This window comes from Gambusia affinis, linkage group LG14, assembly GCF_019740435.1.
Source record: "Gambusia affinis linkage group LG14, SWU_Gaff_1.0, whole genome shotgun sequence".
Lineage (NCBI taxonomy): Eukaryota > Metazoa > Chordata > Actinopteri > Cyprinodontiformes > Poeciliidae > Gambusia > Gambusia affinis.
This window is the reverse complement of record NC_057881.1, coordinates 14,371,072-14,387,248: the sequence shown is the minus strand read 5'-3', so window position 1 is coordinate 14,387,248 and position 16,177 is coordinate 14,371,072. Positions and strand designations below refer to the sequence as shown.

Here is a 16,177-nt window from a genome sequence, read left to right as displayed (position 1 = left end):
AGGTTGCCCAAAAGAGTTGAAAACTTGCAGGAAATGATGTATTTGATTTCAAATTAAGAGCAGAGTCATGGTGCTGAAAACTGATTGTACGCTTGTGTGCAGATTACACACACACACGATCATGTGTTCGACTTTAATCTATTTGCCTGTAATGCGCCAAAGTTTGAATTTTAGTGGTCAGTTGAGGATTTGTTGTTCTAATCGTAACCGGAAGTGTTGCGTGTGTTCAACAAATTGACTCTTCCTATGCTGGTACCAGGGGCAGGACTTCTTCCCAAGTCAGAGTAGAGGAAGCCAAAGTACATGGGGAGCAGGTAGCAGCCGCTGTGCACAGATTACAGGGCTTCAACACACTTATTTGCAATCTTCGGAAAGTTTAGTGGAGGGGGAAAATGATCAAGTGTGCGCTGGGAATGTTGTCTCTGTCGCTCCTAGTGACGTTCGCCGCCTGCAACGCGCCTCCGGTCCCGTTAGACGACATCCTCATAGAAAAAACCTTCGTGCCAGAGCAATGCGTCCGCGCAGTCAAAGTTGGGGACTTCGTCAGGTACCACTACATTGGCATGTTTCCTGACGGGAAGAAGTTCGACTCAAGGTGGGTTTTACTTGATTAGCAAGAGTCTCATTCAAGATGAGTGGCACAGTGCAAACGGCGTGCGTGATGCGTAAAAGTGCGCGTTTTGGTTCGTCCCGCTGAGCCACGCAGGCAGAGTGGGCTTGAATGAGCAGTCCAGAGGCTCCAAAGAATTTTGAAAAGTTCTATTGCAAAGCAGCCTAATCAGATAGCAGTTGTGTCTTTACACCAGAATTCAGATGGTTTTAATCACATAGTCACTGCAAGCTTTTTCACATTTTGTCACATTACAACCATAAGCTTCAGGGTACTCCATTGGGAGTTCACGATGGACCAACTCAAAGTTGTTCGTAATTGTGATGTGGAAGAGAAATTGAACATTTTTTTCTCACTATCACTGGACCGATACATTTTTATGAAAAACGTGGAGTATTTTTTTCAACCTCCTTTACTCTGACACCTCTAAAGAAAAGTCTGCCCTTCTATAATTTAACATCAGTGTAAATCCAACTGTTCTGTGAAAGCTTCAGATGTTTGCTAGAAAACATTAGTGAACATCATTAGTGACGTTATCTTTAAAAGGGAAGCTAATAATTTATTACACTTTTAAAAGCTGAAGGGTAAAACCCCCCCCCAAAAAAATTCCACCAGTATGTTGAAGTAGGTCCTCTGGGCAAATGAGACCATAACTGAACTTTTGGACCAACTTGCAAAACCCTATGGGTGTCAGAAAACCTACAGCCTGAGCAAATCTTCTCTGTAGTGAAAGATGGTGGGAAGAACTGATGGACATATAGAGGATCAGTCCTGTAAGAAAACCTGTCAGAGACTGCAAGAGACTTAAGAGTGGGGCTGCGTTCAGACTGTAAACATGCAGCTAAACCCAAGATTGAAACATTTTCATCAAAACATATCGATGTGTTAGCATGCTCCAGTCAAAATCGTTGGCTTTATTTTAAAAAAAGTTGAAACCGTGTATCATTTTCCTTCCACTCCACAATCATTCCCTACTTTGTGTTGGTTTACCAGAAAAAATCCAAATGATGTACAGTATATTGAAGCTTGTGGACGTATAACATGACTTATTCACAAAAGCACATTTGACTTTTGTGACTAAAGTTAAAAATAACTCAATAATGAAGACACTTATCTAATTACCAACACAAAACCAGAACCAGGAGCCAGAAAAACTCACATACTAGAAATATATCAGAAGAAATTTCTAGTACAGGTTTCCAGATCATACATAATTGTTCTGCAGATATCAAGTTATATTGACTCCAAAATATGGACTTTTTTTTAGAAATCCTCAATTTAAATCCTCAATTTAAGGTTCCTACAATCCTCTGTTTGTATCATTAGACACAGGCAACAGCTAAGATGCTAAAATATGAATATTTTTAGCACCATTAATGACTTTTTTTATTATTATTATTTAGGTTTTTACTCGTTTCAAAAGGTTTTCACTCCTAATTTGAGTTTTAAACATGAAATACATTGTAGTGTTTCTAACCTGGGTGTGTTTCTGTTTCAGCTACGATCGCGGCAGCACCTACAACGTGTTTGTTGGCAAAAAGCAGCTGATAGATGGGATGGACAAAGCCCTGGTGGGAATGTGTGTCAATGAGAGGAGCCTGGTCAAGATCCCTCCTCACCTCGCCTATGGAAAACAAGGATACGGTATGAGTAGCTTTACAGATTTCTTCTCAATTCACTTATGAAACCCAATTTCTATATCAGACAAAGATAGCTTAGTTGAAGAGAAAAAATGCATCTTATTTGAATAACCAAGCTATCCAAACTATAGTGGTCCTTTGCAAGAACGTAATTCCCATTTAAAACCATATGAGTGCAGGGTTATTGTTCATAAATGAATACTGATACTCCTAAATCTAAATGGTTTTCTTTTCTGAACCATCTGGAGGTGGAATCGATGGGGCACCTTACCCAACTATTCTTCAGTTTAAGATCACAAAAGGTTGTCCTAATTTATGGTTTCAATATTTGCACCTAGTCTTCCAGGTCCTGAAGAGGCATATCAGCGCCAGATCATCACACTGTCAACATGTTTGACTCTCAATATGATGTTCTTTTTAATGAACGGTGTTGCTTTTTTATCCCAGATGTGTCCAGATGCACATCTTAAAAGAAAAAGTCCGACGTTGTCTCATGAGTCTTAGCCGTCGCCAAGATGTTTTGTCATCCATGATGTTTGCCTTAGAAATCTCTCGATCTCTCTTTCTTATTGTTAAATCCCAAACATTGAGACAGCATGTCTCTCTGGTCACATTTGAGACCAGAGAGACACGCGGAGCGTTAGATGTCGTTCTGGAGTCGTCCATGCGCTCTTGGGGAACTTCTGGTTTGGGCACAACTCCCGGAAAGCTTCACCATTGTTCCACGTTTTCCCACTTTTGTGGAAAGTGGCTCTCGCTGTGGTTTGCTGGAATCCTCTGAAATAACTGCATAACCCTTTAGAGACTGATAGATGTCAATAATACTCTAATGAAATAATTTAGCTTTCTTTATTTTGTGAGACAGGTTGTTGATTTTACATTAATCAGGCCGGTGTGCAGTTACTGAATCTGAACTCAGATTTCCAGACTTTGCGAAAATAAATGAATGATTACTTTTATTCTTTAGAGCCAAATTGGCTTTGATGGCATTTCTCCCTTAACGATTGGAATCGTCATTTGAACACTGCTCTTTGTTCTCCCCCGGAAATTATAAATACACAATCTGAAGCTTCTACTGTTGATTTAGATGATCTTAGAGCAAACAGGAAGTTGATATTTCCTGAACATCCATGCAGAGTGATGTCACATAGTCATCACAGACTAGACAGAAAGCTGCTTTGTGCCAGAGTTGTGGCTTAGATAATAAGAGAGAAAAATAGCTGGGGTCATGTGTGGGCTTGTTAGACCTGGGGCCGTGTCCTCCCCAGTCTGTTACTGGGAGACAAAGGGGAGGAAGAAACAGAGAGATCAGAAATAAGAGACTTTTGAGAGGCGTCACGGACCGCAAACTCACCAGCAAAGGTTTAACGGGTGTGACGTCAGACACAATTCATTAAACTGCAGAGGAGAGATGAAGCATCAGCTCTGTAATTCCTCTCGGGTTTTCCCAAACTTATTGTTTCTTCCCCCACCTGTGCCATGCAAATTATTATTGTTCATTGTTCTCCTGAGTGGCTGAGAAATCGTGCTGGATTCTTTCCACAGGTGGCAGATTAAAGTTTTAGCACTTCTTGGGGTTGAAGTCTTTTGTTGATCCTGCACACAGAGGAATGAGGGCCCACATTCTTGAAGTGTCTTTGAGTTATTTTAAGCAAACAGAGAGTTTTTCATTAGTTTTTTCTTATTTATAGGAAGAGGCTGTAGTGGGATTTGTTGTCAATATTCAGACAAGAAATGAACAGAGAGAAAAGACAGGTCTTGGTGTTGAAAATTGAACATCAGATTTGGTGCTTCAAGAACTAGTAGCACCTTTAAACCACATTAAATGCTTAATACTGCATTAAACATGTAACACACAGGGGCTTGCTACTTAAATAGTGTTTTTTTTTATTTGTCTTGTATTTATAGGAGTCATGTCTACTTACAATATGAGGTGAAAATGATCCACTGAGGGTTGTTAAAGTGGGGGTTATTACGTAATATCGTCTTTTTTGAGCTTTAAATCATGTTACAATGTTATTCTTTCATTAAAAAAACTATACCTGGAGTGTTGCTTTGATTCTTCTGCAGCTCCTCCAGACTAGCGGCAGCAGCAATTGGCAAACATTTGATAGAATGACTGAGCTAATTATGCAAACTACTTCTCAGTCCAACAGTCCTAAGAACGTCTGTAAACGGCATAATGGAGGAGCAATTGGCACAGACATTTTTTAAGTTATTATTGATTGTGCCATAAAATGGCAATATGTGTCTGGAAAATGCATAATATCACACTTTTAAATAAATAAATAAACTTGGAGCATCATGCTTAGAAGAACAACTCATAGCTGTTTATTTTACAATTAGAGTTCCTATTGTTATAGCTACAAACACAAATATATATTTTTGCTTGCTGCATGAACTAAGTTAAATTAGAAAACAAAGCAGGTAGTGAAAGACAAGTAAACACCTGCACCGATGTGTGAAACCAGTCTGACGGCGTTTATGTATTGATCACCAGTAACCGGATCTGTTCTCCTCTTCAGGTGACATCATCCCTCCGGACGCCATCCTCCATTTTGATGTTCTGCTGCTGGACGTGTGGAGCCCCGACGACGGCGTCCAGATCAACACCTACCACACTCCTCCTACCTGCTCCAGAAAGGTGGAGGTTTCTGACTTTGTGCGCTATCACTACAACGGCACCCTGCTGGACGGGACACTCTTTGACTCCAGGTTTGGCCTCCATGCTCACGCGTTTTTGATTGTTTTTAAACAATTCACACAAATATGAAGATGTGGCTTCATGTTCTTCTCTTTATGCCACAGCCACACTCGCATGCGTACTTATGACACGTATGTTGGGATCGGGTGGCTCATCGCCGGCATGGACCAGGGACTTCTGGGAATGTGCATCGGAGAGCGGCGCATCATCACGATGCCTCCGTCACTCGGCTACGGAGAGAACGGAGACGGTCAGCGTTCTTGACTCTTAGCCTTTTTTCTCCACGTTTGCAAGTTTCTAAGACTTGAAAGCCTCAAACACAAACTGATATGGATTATTGTAACACTAATCAAAAACACTGCCGACACATTTGCAAACCATTTAACATGTCGAAAGAATAAATCTTATATTTCTCTAATGCAGGTTTACATCTGTAATTAAATATTTAATTCTACATTTTTCACATCTAGCGCCAAACCATTTATCCCAGCATAATAAATTCTTACACATGGACACAATAGGTAAATAAACAAATTAATAATAAAAACACATTAATATAATGAATACAAGTTGTTGTGTAATGTTTTTGCTTGTTTATTCATATTTTTATTGCATAAAAATAACTGGTGGTGAGTTGTTTTGTTTTTTTGTTGTTTTTTTTGACAAATTTAAAATGAACAGAAGCATTTCTCCATTCTGGAACGCTCAGCAGAATCAATAACAATACTTGTGTGTTTTATTTTTTGTTGTTGTCATTTTCACCCTCAGGTAGCGACATCCCAGGACAGGCGTCTCTGGTGTTTGATGTCGTCCTGTTGGACCTTCATAATCCCAGAGACGGAGTCATGGTCACTAATCAAATCGTTCCCGAGTCCTGCATGAGGAAGACGGAGGTGGGGGACTTTGTGCGCTATCACTACAACGGCAGCCTCCTGGACGGGACGTTTTTTGATTCCAGGTTTGTATTTTTCCCGTCTTCTTTCTGGTGTACTGTCCCAACAGTTTAATACGTGCTGTTCCTCTAAAGGCCTCATGGTGGCAGCATTGCTCTGTGCTTTGGAAATGTTTGAAGTTTAGGATGAAACGAAACTTAAATGTTAGTTTAATTACATAACACTGACTCCCTTAATTTCTTAATTTAAATAAGAAGTGCTGTCTAAACTCATAGATGAGATCAAACTGATTTTATTTTTTAAGCTAAAGATTTAAGACTTTTATTGTCTTTTTGCACATCTGTGTCCCTGCCCTGACTTAAGTTCTCATCCTTTTTTCTCTTTTTTTTTTGCCCTCGGCTTTTGCACAGTTTTATATGTCAATGCAGGAAATGCCCTGCTTTGCGAAAGTATTTAAACCTCTTTAAATTTACTACATTTTCTTATGTTACAACCACAAACTTTAATATAAATTATCACAAAGAAGTGCTTGAAGTTGTTGAAGAGCTATGTATGTTTTTTTGTCTCCCTACAAATTACTTTCTTAAAAGAGTGACATGTAATTTCCACCAGAAGGTTTGGAAGAAACTTTCTGAAAACTTACTAACTTTAGTACTAACTTTAGGGGTCTGTTTTTACCATCTTTGTACATCTAGAGACTGAATGTTTTTCTCTGCAAAAACGCTGAACCCGAGTCAGACTGGATGAAAAGCATCTGTAAACATCAGCTTGCCACAAATTCTTAGTTGGATTTATGATGGAATTTTATTAAAATATACAAAGTACCTTTATGTACTTGAGATTGTATGTCTGTCTGTACTTTTGGGGCTGTTGTCCTGGACCAAGGTGAAGCTCCAAACAAACTCAAGTATTTTACAGATTCTAACAACTTTTCTCCTGAGAGTCTCCTGTGTCATAAACTTTGACGTACAACAGAAAGTTTATTATTACACTTCATCATCTTTGTATTACTTTTTGCTTGGCTACGTTTATTCTTCACCTGCCCAAATTGAATACTTATTGCTTATATGCTTCTTCAATGGAATCTATGTTTGCAGTGTAACCATTGCTGGTCGCCCACAACCCTGTGGTTAGAGCATGTTGCATAAAGAGGTGGGTGTAACAAAGGAAACGATCTGTAATCTGTCTATAGAGACACTCCTCTGCAGAAGCAGCAACTCTTTTTGTTCTGACTGGGTAAAGAGTTATCTCTTTTTCACTTGCATTGTTGTGGAAAGCGTGGCTAAAATACAAAGGTTAAATTATCATACAAAACAAGAGAATCTCCTCAAATCGGCGCATCTGTTTCCTTCTGGCCACAATAAGCAACCACTTATTGGTTGGGTTTTCAAACTGTTAGATATTCGAAGTGCTGAGTGAAATTAATCTTGTGGACTTTTGCACCTCATTCGAAATGTTCTATCTGTCTCAAAAAGTACTTGCAAGATGTATCCTTACTGAGATTCTTTATAGTGTCTGCTCTGACCTGCCTGGGCAAGCTGTGTGTTTTTCCTAAAAATAAAAAAAAAATAAAAAATCAATTCTGGACAAAATTTCAACTTGCCAAGATGATGGGAGTCTTGACCTGGCCTTCATAAATGCAGGTTGTGGGCCAAACGTAAGTACTTATTTCTGTAAGATGTTTATTATTAATGACAGAGGTACAGCTTCTTCAGGCTGGAAATCATGACCTCTGACCTGGAGGTAAATCAAATATTTTCAGACTACTTCAAAGCTCAAGACCTTCTGAAAAGAAATCAAGCAAGATATCTCTGAAACCCTGGACACAGCATTAGATTATTCTTTTATTTAGAGCTATCTACGTATCTGGCTGGCTGGCTGGCTAGCTAGCTGAGTCGCTAGCTGGGAGGTGTCAAGAAATCTGGTATGTGAGTGTGAGATCTGTCTAGGCTTATGCAGAGAAACAGATCATAAAAGGCCTAAGAGACTGCCGCAGCCCTGTATGTTGATTAATGACGATTACTTAATGTGTATTCTCTGTAGTTTAATGATGATTACTTAATGTGTTCTTTGTATTTTAGTTTGTTGTAGCAATGAACCAAAATCAAATAATCTATGGTTGCTGAAATGCAATGAATTGATGTTCTATGTGAGGAAAGGGGTGCGACCTTAACAAACATGTGAGTTTAGAGGATGCAGCTGCCTGATCAGAATCAGATGACTTCCTGTAAGGAAATGTGGGTGAATGTCAAGGTGTGGGTGTGGGTTGCGCAATCCTAACGTTGCGCACAGTGTTCTCTCTCAACGGGGCCTGGTTGCGCAATCCTGCCGCTAGCCAGCTAGCCAGCTGTGTATCTATGTAGCTATCTATCCAGCGAGTGTGGGGTCTTCTGTTGATGCTGGTGTGGTGATGTTACAGGAAAAAAGCTTGTGGACAAAATCTGTGGGATAACAGATCAGGCTGAGACTCTGGCAAATGGCAAAGAGCAAAGCTTTATTTCATCTGCAGATGGAGAACAAACAGCAGCGAGCTGCTGAGTTCTGATTTGGAGCTGCAAACCCTCACAATATATAGACCTCATGACAGCCAATGTAGTCAATCGAGTTTCAGTTGAAAAATTTTCATGCAGGTCACGTAACCACAAGGTGGGGAGAGTGCAACCTCATTCTCACTGGAGGGTCAGTTAACTCCTTGGATGATAAACATCTTCTTCTTGTTCAAATATGTGAGTTTCCAAGAATCAGGTTTGCTAATGGAACAATTTTGGGTAACAAGAGCATTGTCAGACCAGAATACCCAGCAGGTGCATCAATTTCTCAAAACTCTGAGCTGGTGACATTCAATAGAGAAACTTGTTAAGGCTCAGGGCTCATTCCATCTCACTATAATTATCTAAACTATCTGTTCTTATCTGTTAACAAATACTGGCGCCTTGCTGTGGTAGGTATGGTGAGGCATTGTCGCTATCAACCTGCTGCAGTTGCTGCAGGGAACCCTCTGACTGGTTCTGCAGAAACTCTCTAGCCTGCATACTCTAACAGATGGAACAATACTAATGTGGTTAAATGAGTAAAAGAATTAAATAAAATTGTTAAGAGAAATAATAAAACCATTTTTACCTCACAAGCTCTACATGCTACAGATCTTGGTTGAACAGCAAAGTTTTATTACTATACTGCAGCCTAAGTCAACATGATCGAATTGCGAGGTGTAATAACATATTCTTTTGATAATTAGTGAAACACTGAGTGAGTCAGAGAAATGCACATTTGCCTTTTAGATATTTATTTAGAAGATCAGAGAAAAAAGTAAAGCCTTGAGATCAGCGAGAGGAAAGGAAGGAGAGTAAGAAGAAGTGATATCTTCTTCAGACACATACACAGAGCTTTCCACCCATCTCTCCCCTGTAGGGAGTTTCTCGAGGAGAAAAACGTCTCCTCTGAAGACCTTTCTGATCAGTTTCAGAAGAAAACACAAGCACACAAAAAAAAGAATTACTGCTTTCAGCCAAATCCCTCTACTCTGAAGCTTCTCCTAAATTTTGTTCACTTACTTAAGTACATAGAGACAGTGTCTTTCTCACTCCCACTGCAGGAGGGCTGCGACAGTAACCCTTTGAGAATAAGAAACGGCTCTGTGTCTTGGACTTAGGAATGTTCCCCTTTTATGACTTTGCTACTGTTGCTGAAAATTACAATGCCTGTTTTGTCTTGGATGAGCCCCAGTCCTCATCTGTTTCTTTCTTTATAAAACAAAATAAAAATTGAGTTTAAAAAATAAGTACTTAAAGAGATTCCTTTACATGTTCTAGAAAAAAAATGGAGAGTGGAGTAAAAAAAATAAAAAATCGAGCAAAAAGCAGAAGCTATAAGTCTGAAGTGAGGTAAACCTGGATTACCTTGTTCACTAATTATCCCTAGTAAACTGTTGAGCCTTTCATTTAAACGCTCTAAATATGCTGAAATCATGATTTCTTAATTCAACTAGCTGCTTTAAAATTTTAATCAGAGTAATCAAAGGAAAGAGATCTAAATCGATTTGCCTCACATGCATATCTTTAAACAACACTTGAAAGCTCTACACTATTTTCCCTCCATTTCACAGACTATGCTATACTTTGAGTCGTTCTATCATATAGAACAATAAAATATACCAAGGCTTGTAGCTGCAATGTGACAAAATGTGAATATTTCTGGAAGACACTGTACTGTATTCATCCTTATTTAATTTTTTTCTCATTAAGGCAAGATAATTTTCGCCTTTATTGAATATACAAAGACCCATAAATGTGAGAAGTGATTATGATGAGAACGTCTTGTGTTTTTATTTGTACTCACAACGGCGCCATTGTCTGCTCACCAGTTATTCCCGTAATCACACCTATGACACGTATGTGGGTCGAGGGTACGTCATCGCCGGCATGGACGAGGGTCTCATTGGAGTTTGCATTGGTGAGAGGCGAACCATCACCATTCCACCGCACCTCGCCTATGGAGAGGAGGGCACAGGTGTGTGTTGAAAATATTCTCCTTTTCTTTTTTAATGTTTCTTATTTGCTTCATGTCATATTAAACTCTTTTCTAATTTAATGACGCTTCTCCGTCAGGCTCCAAGATCCCCGGTTCAGCCGTGCTGGTATTTGACGTTCACATGATCGACTTTCACAACCCGTCAGATAACACCGAGGTCACCGTCACCTTCAAGCCAGAAGAATGTGAAAAGCAAACAAAGAAGGGAGACTTCATCAAATATCACTACAACGGCACCCTGCTGGATGGGACGCCCATCGACTCCACGTATGTAAACCTGTTGAGGTTTTTCTGAAAACTTGTAAGGAAACCTAAATTTACTACCGACGTACTTTATGCACCTGTTTAAATTAGTGCTTACTGTGATGTGCTTTATTTAAAGAAAGAATCTGCGCTCACTTTGCTAAACTCTATTTGCCTGAGCCTAAGGCTACTGGAGCTCAGGAGGCCAGTCTAACTGTAAACTTTATTAAAAAGTAGTAGTGTTAAAAGAGAAGTTTTAAGCCCAGTCTTGAAGGTAGACAGGATTTCTGCCTCATGGACTACAACTGGGAGCTGGTGCCACAACGGGAGGAACCTGGAGCCTAAAAAAATCTGCCCCTCATTCTACTTTTAGAAACTTCAGGAACCAGGAGTAAACCTGCAATCTGAGAGCAAAGTGCTCTTTTAGGAACATAAGAAACAATCATATTTCTGATGTATGACGGAGCTTGGTTATTAAGGGCTTTTAATATGAGACAGAAAATGTTCAATTCTGTTCATGCAGCCAATGAAGAGACGGTAAAACGGAACAAACATTATCTCTCCTTTTAAGACTTGAAAAGCAGAAGTTTAAGTTCAGTGGCAATCGTCATTATAGAAAGAGGGTTGTAATAGAAGAAAGAAGCAAAATCACACAAATCACAACAAAATATAGATAATTTAGAGGTTAAGAAAATCCAGTGTGCTTCCACATATGCAAATAATGACTCAAAATGCAGATCCTATACAATTGTTTGTTTTATCTGCTCTGTTTCAGGCTCAGTTATGGAAAGACATACAACATTGTCCTGGGGGCAAACCAGGTGGTGCCGGGCATGGAGGACGGGCTGATGGACATGTGTGTGGGAGAGAAAAGACGTCTTCTCATACCCCCTCACCTCGCATACGGAGAGAGAGGAGTCAGTAAGTGTTGTGAAAAATCATCCAAATGTTCCTGCACCAGTCAGTTTAACACAATAAACTGACAACTTTGGAAATGTGAACTTCTGCAAGAGAGACCTAATAGACACCCTTCTGTGAAAATGTATTAGTGATTGATGATTGATTAAAGACCCTAATTAATTGATTTTAATTTACGGTGTCAAATTACCGCCCATTCCCCATCCACCCCTCCCTCCTTCCGGTGACAGGATGTGCCCCCCCACCCCGTCTGTTACAACATCTGTTATTCTGATCAATGCAGCACATTGTTTTTGATGAACTCCTTCTGACCTCCAAGTTTTAAGAGTAATACAATTAAATTATGAAAAACAATAAGTGTTAGATAATTGAGAATAATATACAATATAGTATATTTAAATAGAATGTTGTAGTTACCTCCGGTTTTTCTCACCCAGCCATTTGTGTTTGTGCGTGTGTCCGGGCAGAATACTGGATAGAGGAGAGGGTTGAACTTTGAACATGTCCCTTGGGATCTCTCATGACCTCTGGTCATCACACATGACATATACGAAACTCTATGTCTCCAGGAAACTAATTTTCAGACTGAATAAAGATCCGGTAGGCACAATGTAAAACACCAGTTGTTCATCCTGGTGACCAGAGGTCATCATGCTGATCATATATCAGCTTTCAGCTCTCAGGATCTGCGTGGGAGAGGGGCCCCTGTTCGTCTGCGGTGAGATGCTGTTGCACTTACCTCTGATTTTAAACAGAATATCTTCCTGATACATGAAGTGGGATAGGATCCTGCCATCTATGTGCCAGGGTGTGAACCAGTAGGTGCAATTTAAAGGTTCGTCCTCACAACCTCTGGTGACCATGCTCATCGATTACCAGCTATTAGACAATCTTCCTGAAGGCTGTGTATCAGGAATGGGAGAGGGCATAAGGCTGGAAAGGGGCTGACACTTTCCCTTCCCCCGCGTCATGGGTGTGTGGGTGTGGGTGTGTGTGTCCAGGACATAAGGCTGGACAGATACCTCATGCGTTCTGTAAAAGGAGACAGCGTCTTAGAAGCAGAATCACAGCTCTGCAGAACTTCTACTGACTTTTGGTACAAATCCTATTTGAATGTGTTTTATATTCAGATTCCTGTTACCTACATAAATATACTAGATTAAATTTAGCTAAAATAAAGACTGGGCTTGTAAGAAAGTTTGCCCATTAATTCATGCAAGCAGAGGAAGGCAGCGAATTAGACAAAGGTGAAAGAAAGGGGCAAACACGGTAGATAACGTGTCTAACCTCAGAGTGAATTTTCAGTATTTATTCTCCTGATTCGTCAGCATCTAATAGGTCGATCTCTTCAGCTACTCATCCACAGTGCTGTGTCACTGTAGTGAATAGAAAATATAAATTTTAATGGTCAAACTTCCAAATGTCACCTATCTTAAAGTACTTCTACACTGTAGAACAATTCTGCGTCACATACTTTGACAAACATTTGGAAGTCATTTCGCGATCAGATGCTCTGTCCACATTCGCTTTGAAATAGTGCAAAAAGAGCCTAAGAGGACTGAAGTTGCATCAGTTTGGAGGAAAGCATCTGTATTTTTCCAAAGATGAAAGGGGAAAAGATTACAAAAACCCGTGTCAACTAAAAATATTGATGGTGACGGATTTTTATGTTACATCTAGTCAATTACATGATTAGCCTACAGCCCCACTGAGGTTGAGTTTTCCGTTAAATTAGCTTGTTTGTGTGTCAGGTTAGATTGTGATAATGATGTGTTTTGCAGCTGACCAGGTTCCAGGGAGTGCAGTGATGCTGTTTGATGTTGAGTTGGTTGAGATAGAGGACGGACTTCCTGAGGGCTACATGTTTATCTGGAACGACGAAGTTCCCCCAAGCCTTTTTGCTGAGATGGACAAGGACAAAAATGGAGAAGTGGAGCCGTCTGAGGTACCGAAAACATATACCTTTATAGGTCTTAGGATTAACTTCTTCTTTGCCATCTGCTTTTTTTGTTTGTTTTTTGTTTTTAACACATCCCTCCTGGTCTCTGCAGTTCACCGACTACATCATGCAGCAGGTGAACGAAGGCAAAGGCCGCCTGGCCCCTGGCTTCGATCCTTATCGCATTATAGACAACATGTTCTCTAACCAAGACCGCAACGGAGATGGAAAGATAACGGAAGAAGAGTTCAAACTCAAAGCAGATGAAGTGCCCCATGACGAGCTATGATGGGACTGAATGGAGAGTAGATCCGGGCGTTGGGTGAAGGGTCTGGAAGCCGGGAGGTGACGGGAACTTTAAAGTTTGTGGGTTGTGGGGTAGAGTGGAATAAAACTGCATTGAGTAGAAACTCTGTCTTCAGAGATTTAGATTTTTCTTTTTATTTGAGGACTGAAATGATGTCCAACAAGAATAATCACCAAAATGAGAATGAAGAACAAGAGGATTTGGCTATATAGAAGATTAAGAACAAAAGCATGTTGACAAGTTTAACTTAAGGGCTAGATGACTTTGTTACCTCCTTTTTTATTTTTGTTCTTCATTTGTGCTGAAAACGAAACAGTTCTGTAAAGAAGCGCCTCCTCATACTTCAATTCTCTCTGAACATTCATCACTCCTTCAACTTTCAGACTTTGTTTTTAGTTGAGTGAATTTTTTTATTCTCCGTAAGTGTTATGCTTGTTCCAGAAGCAATGAGTTGGCCAAGATTGGCCTATAAGATGACAAAATGTGTTTTGTTTTGTGGTTTACAGCTAAAACTTTACCTGAATTTGTGTTTTCTGCTGTTGAAAATCCTCCACGTGACACTGGAAGATCTGATGTCCTTACATGTTGTTATGGGTTTGTTTGTTTTGGCCAATAGTTGCTTCTGTTTTTTTACTAAATGTCATTTTCAGTAGGTTTTATTTTGTAAAAGCGTGTGTGTGTGTGTGTGTGAGAGAGAGAGAGAGAAAGGGAGAGCGATAGTGAGGGAGTGTGAAATGGGTGAAGGTTGTGTGTGTTTGATCCAGGAGAAGAATTTGCCAACTGTGTCAGCTCTGTTCAATAAATGATCTGACTTCAACAACTACTTGCTTGTGTCGTCTCCCTCTTTTTCTACTTGAACATGTTAATTTGTAAATGTTGCAAAGTATTAGCTAATGCATTTGCATTATTTACAGATTTTAAGTTTCGTTTAGCATTCAATACTAAAGATTTCTTTGATCACACTTCCACTGTATGATAAGCGACTCTTTATCAAAGCAGGAATTTTACCCTTCCTTTGACCAGATAGAGGTTCAAACAGTACGAAACTTGTAGGGTCCATCTGGCTATTTCTTCTTTTATCTGGGTTGTAACAGACGTTGTAAATACAACCCCCCTCTTTCAACAGATCTCTTGAGAAAGCAGGAATTTCAGTTTGTTCTCAGACATGTGTAAAAGGACCTCCTCTTGTGACGTTTTATGTTTTTGTTACTATATGCTCCTTGCTATCCCATCCACCATTCTTGTTTCTAATGAAAGAACCACAAAAATCAAATTAATTGAACCCACAGAGTAACGAGTTAGCACAGACATAGACAATAGATTAAAAAGCTGCCTGCTTTCCACCTCCAATTCCCCAGTTAAAGAGTTGTTTATCACTAAATAACTCCTGAGTAACATCAGGAAAAGAGGATTGATTTGAGGGAAAAGAAAGGCTATAATAAGCCTGGCGTATCTCACATTTTTTGCAGTTGCTCGGTGAATCATTACCTCTGGGCCTGTAATGAATAAAGAAAAAGAAGGTGAAAGTGGAGGAAACCACCATTCATAAGAACCTGAGTCTAAAGCATGGTTTTTACCAAACCACTGCAATAAAGCCTATTGATTTTGTGTTTATAAAAATTATGCGTAACTAAAAAGATTGCATCCTTTTCCGGTTGGAAATGGACAGACGCAATGCTGGTGTGAAACAAGCAGAGAGGATCCTTGTGCAAGTTGATTTCTATTCTACAATTTATAGTAAACTGACAAATATTTACTCTTCCAATCTTCTTTCACGGATAAATGGACACACTGACCAAAGTATCGCAGCTACTACCGAATTCACCAGAGCAAGACTGTGATAGGCAACTGTTCATTTGAAATTCCGCTTCATGTGTGACACACATAAATGCACATTACCACAGTGCTTATCACTGCTTTCTCCACCTTTCCTTAAATTTCATTTCATTTAACCCTCCTGTTAATTTGTGGGTCAAATTGACTGATTGAAGTTAATTTATCTTTTTTTTTTATAGTTGGAAGTGTTTTTTTTCTTTCCATTAAACTTTTTCTATTTGTCTTAATAGGCACAGTCTACATATAAATTGAAATGGTTCATTTTACACATTCGTGCCTCCCCCTGTGTCTACATATTACATAGATACCGTTCGGTTCAATTTGACCCGGCAGTCAATTTGAAGGGTAAAATAGGTTAAAAAAGTGTCCAATTCTATTTGTTTCCTTGCAACTATGACATCTATTTCACCACACAAACACACACACACACGCAGACCCACACACATACATGCACACGTGCATGCACAAACATCCAAGCAGGTATTCATACAACTTTTGACGGGAACGTTTTCTGTTCGTGTGGACAAACTCCACCCACTGTGAGTGGACTCTCAGCA

At 39.7% G+C, this 16,177-nt stretch overlaps 1 protein-coding gene across 1 annotated transcript; it reads left to right on the top strand.

The window, feature by feature from the left end:
* The first annotated feature begins 243 nt into the window (after positions 1 to 243).
* On the top strand, positions 244 to 14,607 carry fkbp9 (FKBP prolyl isomerase 9). Its single transcript, XM_044138585.1, has 10 exons — positions 244 to 595; positions 2,109 to 2,254; positions 4,776 to 4,965; positions 5,059 to 5,204; positions 5,723 to 5,912; positions 10,211 to 10,356; positions 10,455 to 10,644; positions 11,396 to 11,541; positions 13,320 to 13,483; positions 13,590 to 14,607. Exons 1-10 carry the CDS (start codon positions 393 to 395, stop codon positions 13,764 to 13,766), a joined length of 1,698 nt encoding a protein of 565 aa, XP_043994520.1. The 5' UTR covers positions 244 to 392; the 3' UTR covers positions 13,767 to 14,607.
* Positions 14,608 to 16,177: the final 1,570 nt, after the last annotated feature.

Coding starts and splice junctions, on each gene's coding strand:
- fkbp9 (XM_044138585.1), top strand. CDS start 393: ATGATCAAGTGTGCGCTGGGAATGTTGTCTCTGTCGCTCCTAGTGACG. Junction 596..2,108: donor GGGAAGAAGTTCGACTCAAG/GTGGGTTTTACT, acceptor TTTCTGTTTCAG/CTACGATCGCGGCAGCACCT. Junction 5,205..5,722: donor CTACGGAGAGAACGGAGACG/GTCAGCGTTCTT, acceptor TTTCACCCTCAG/GTAGCGACATCCCAGGACAG.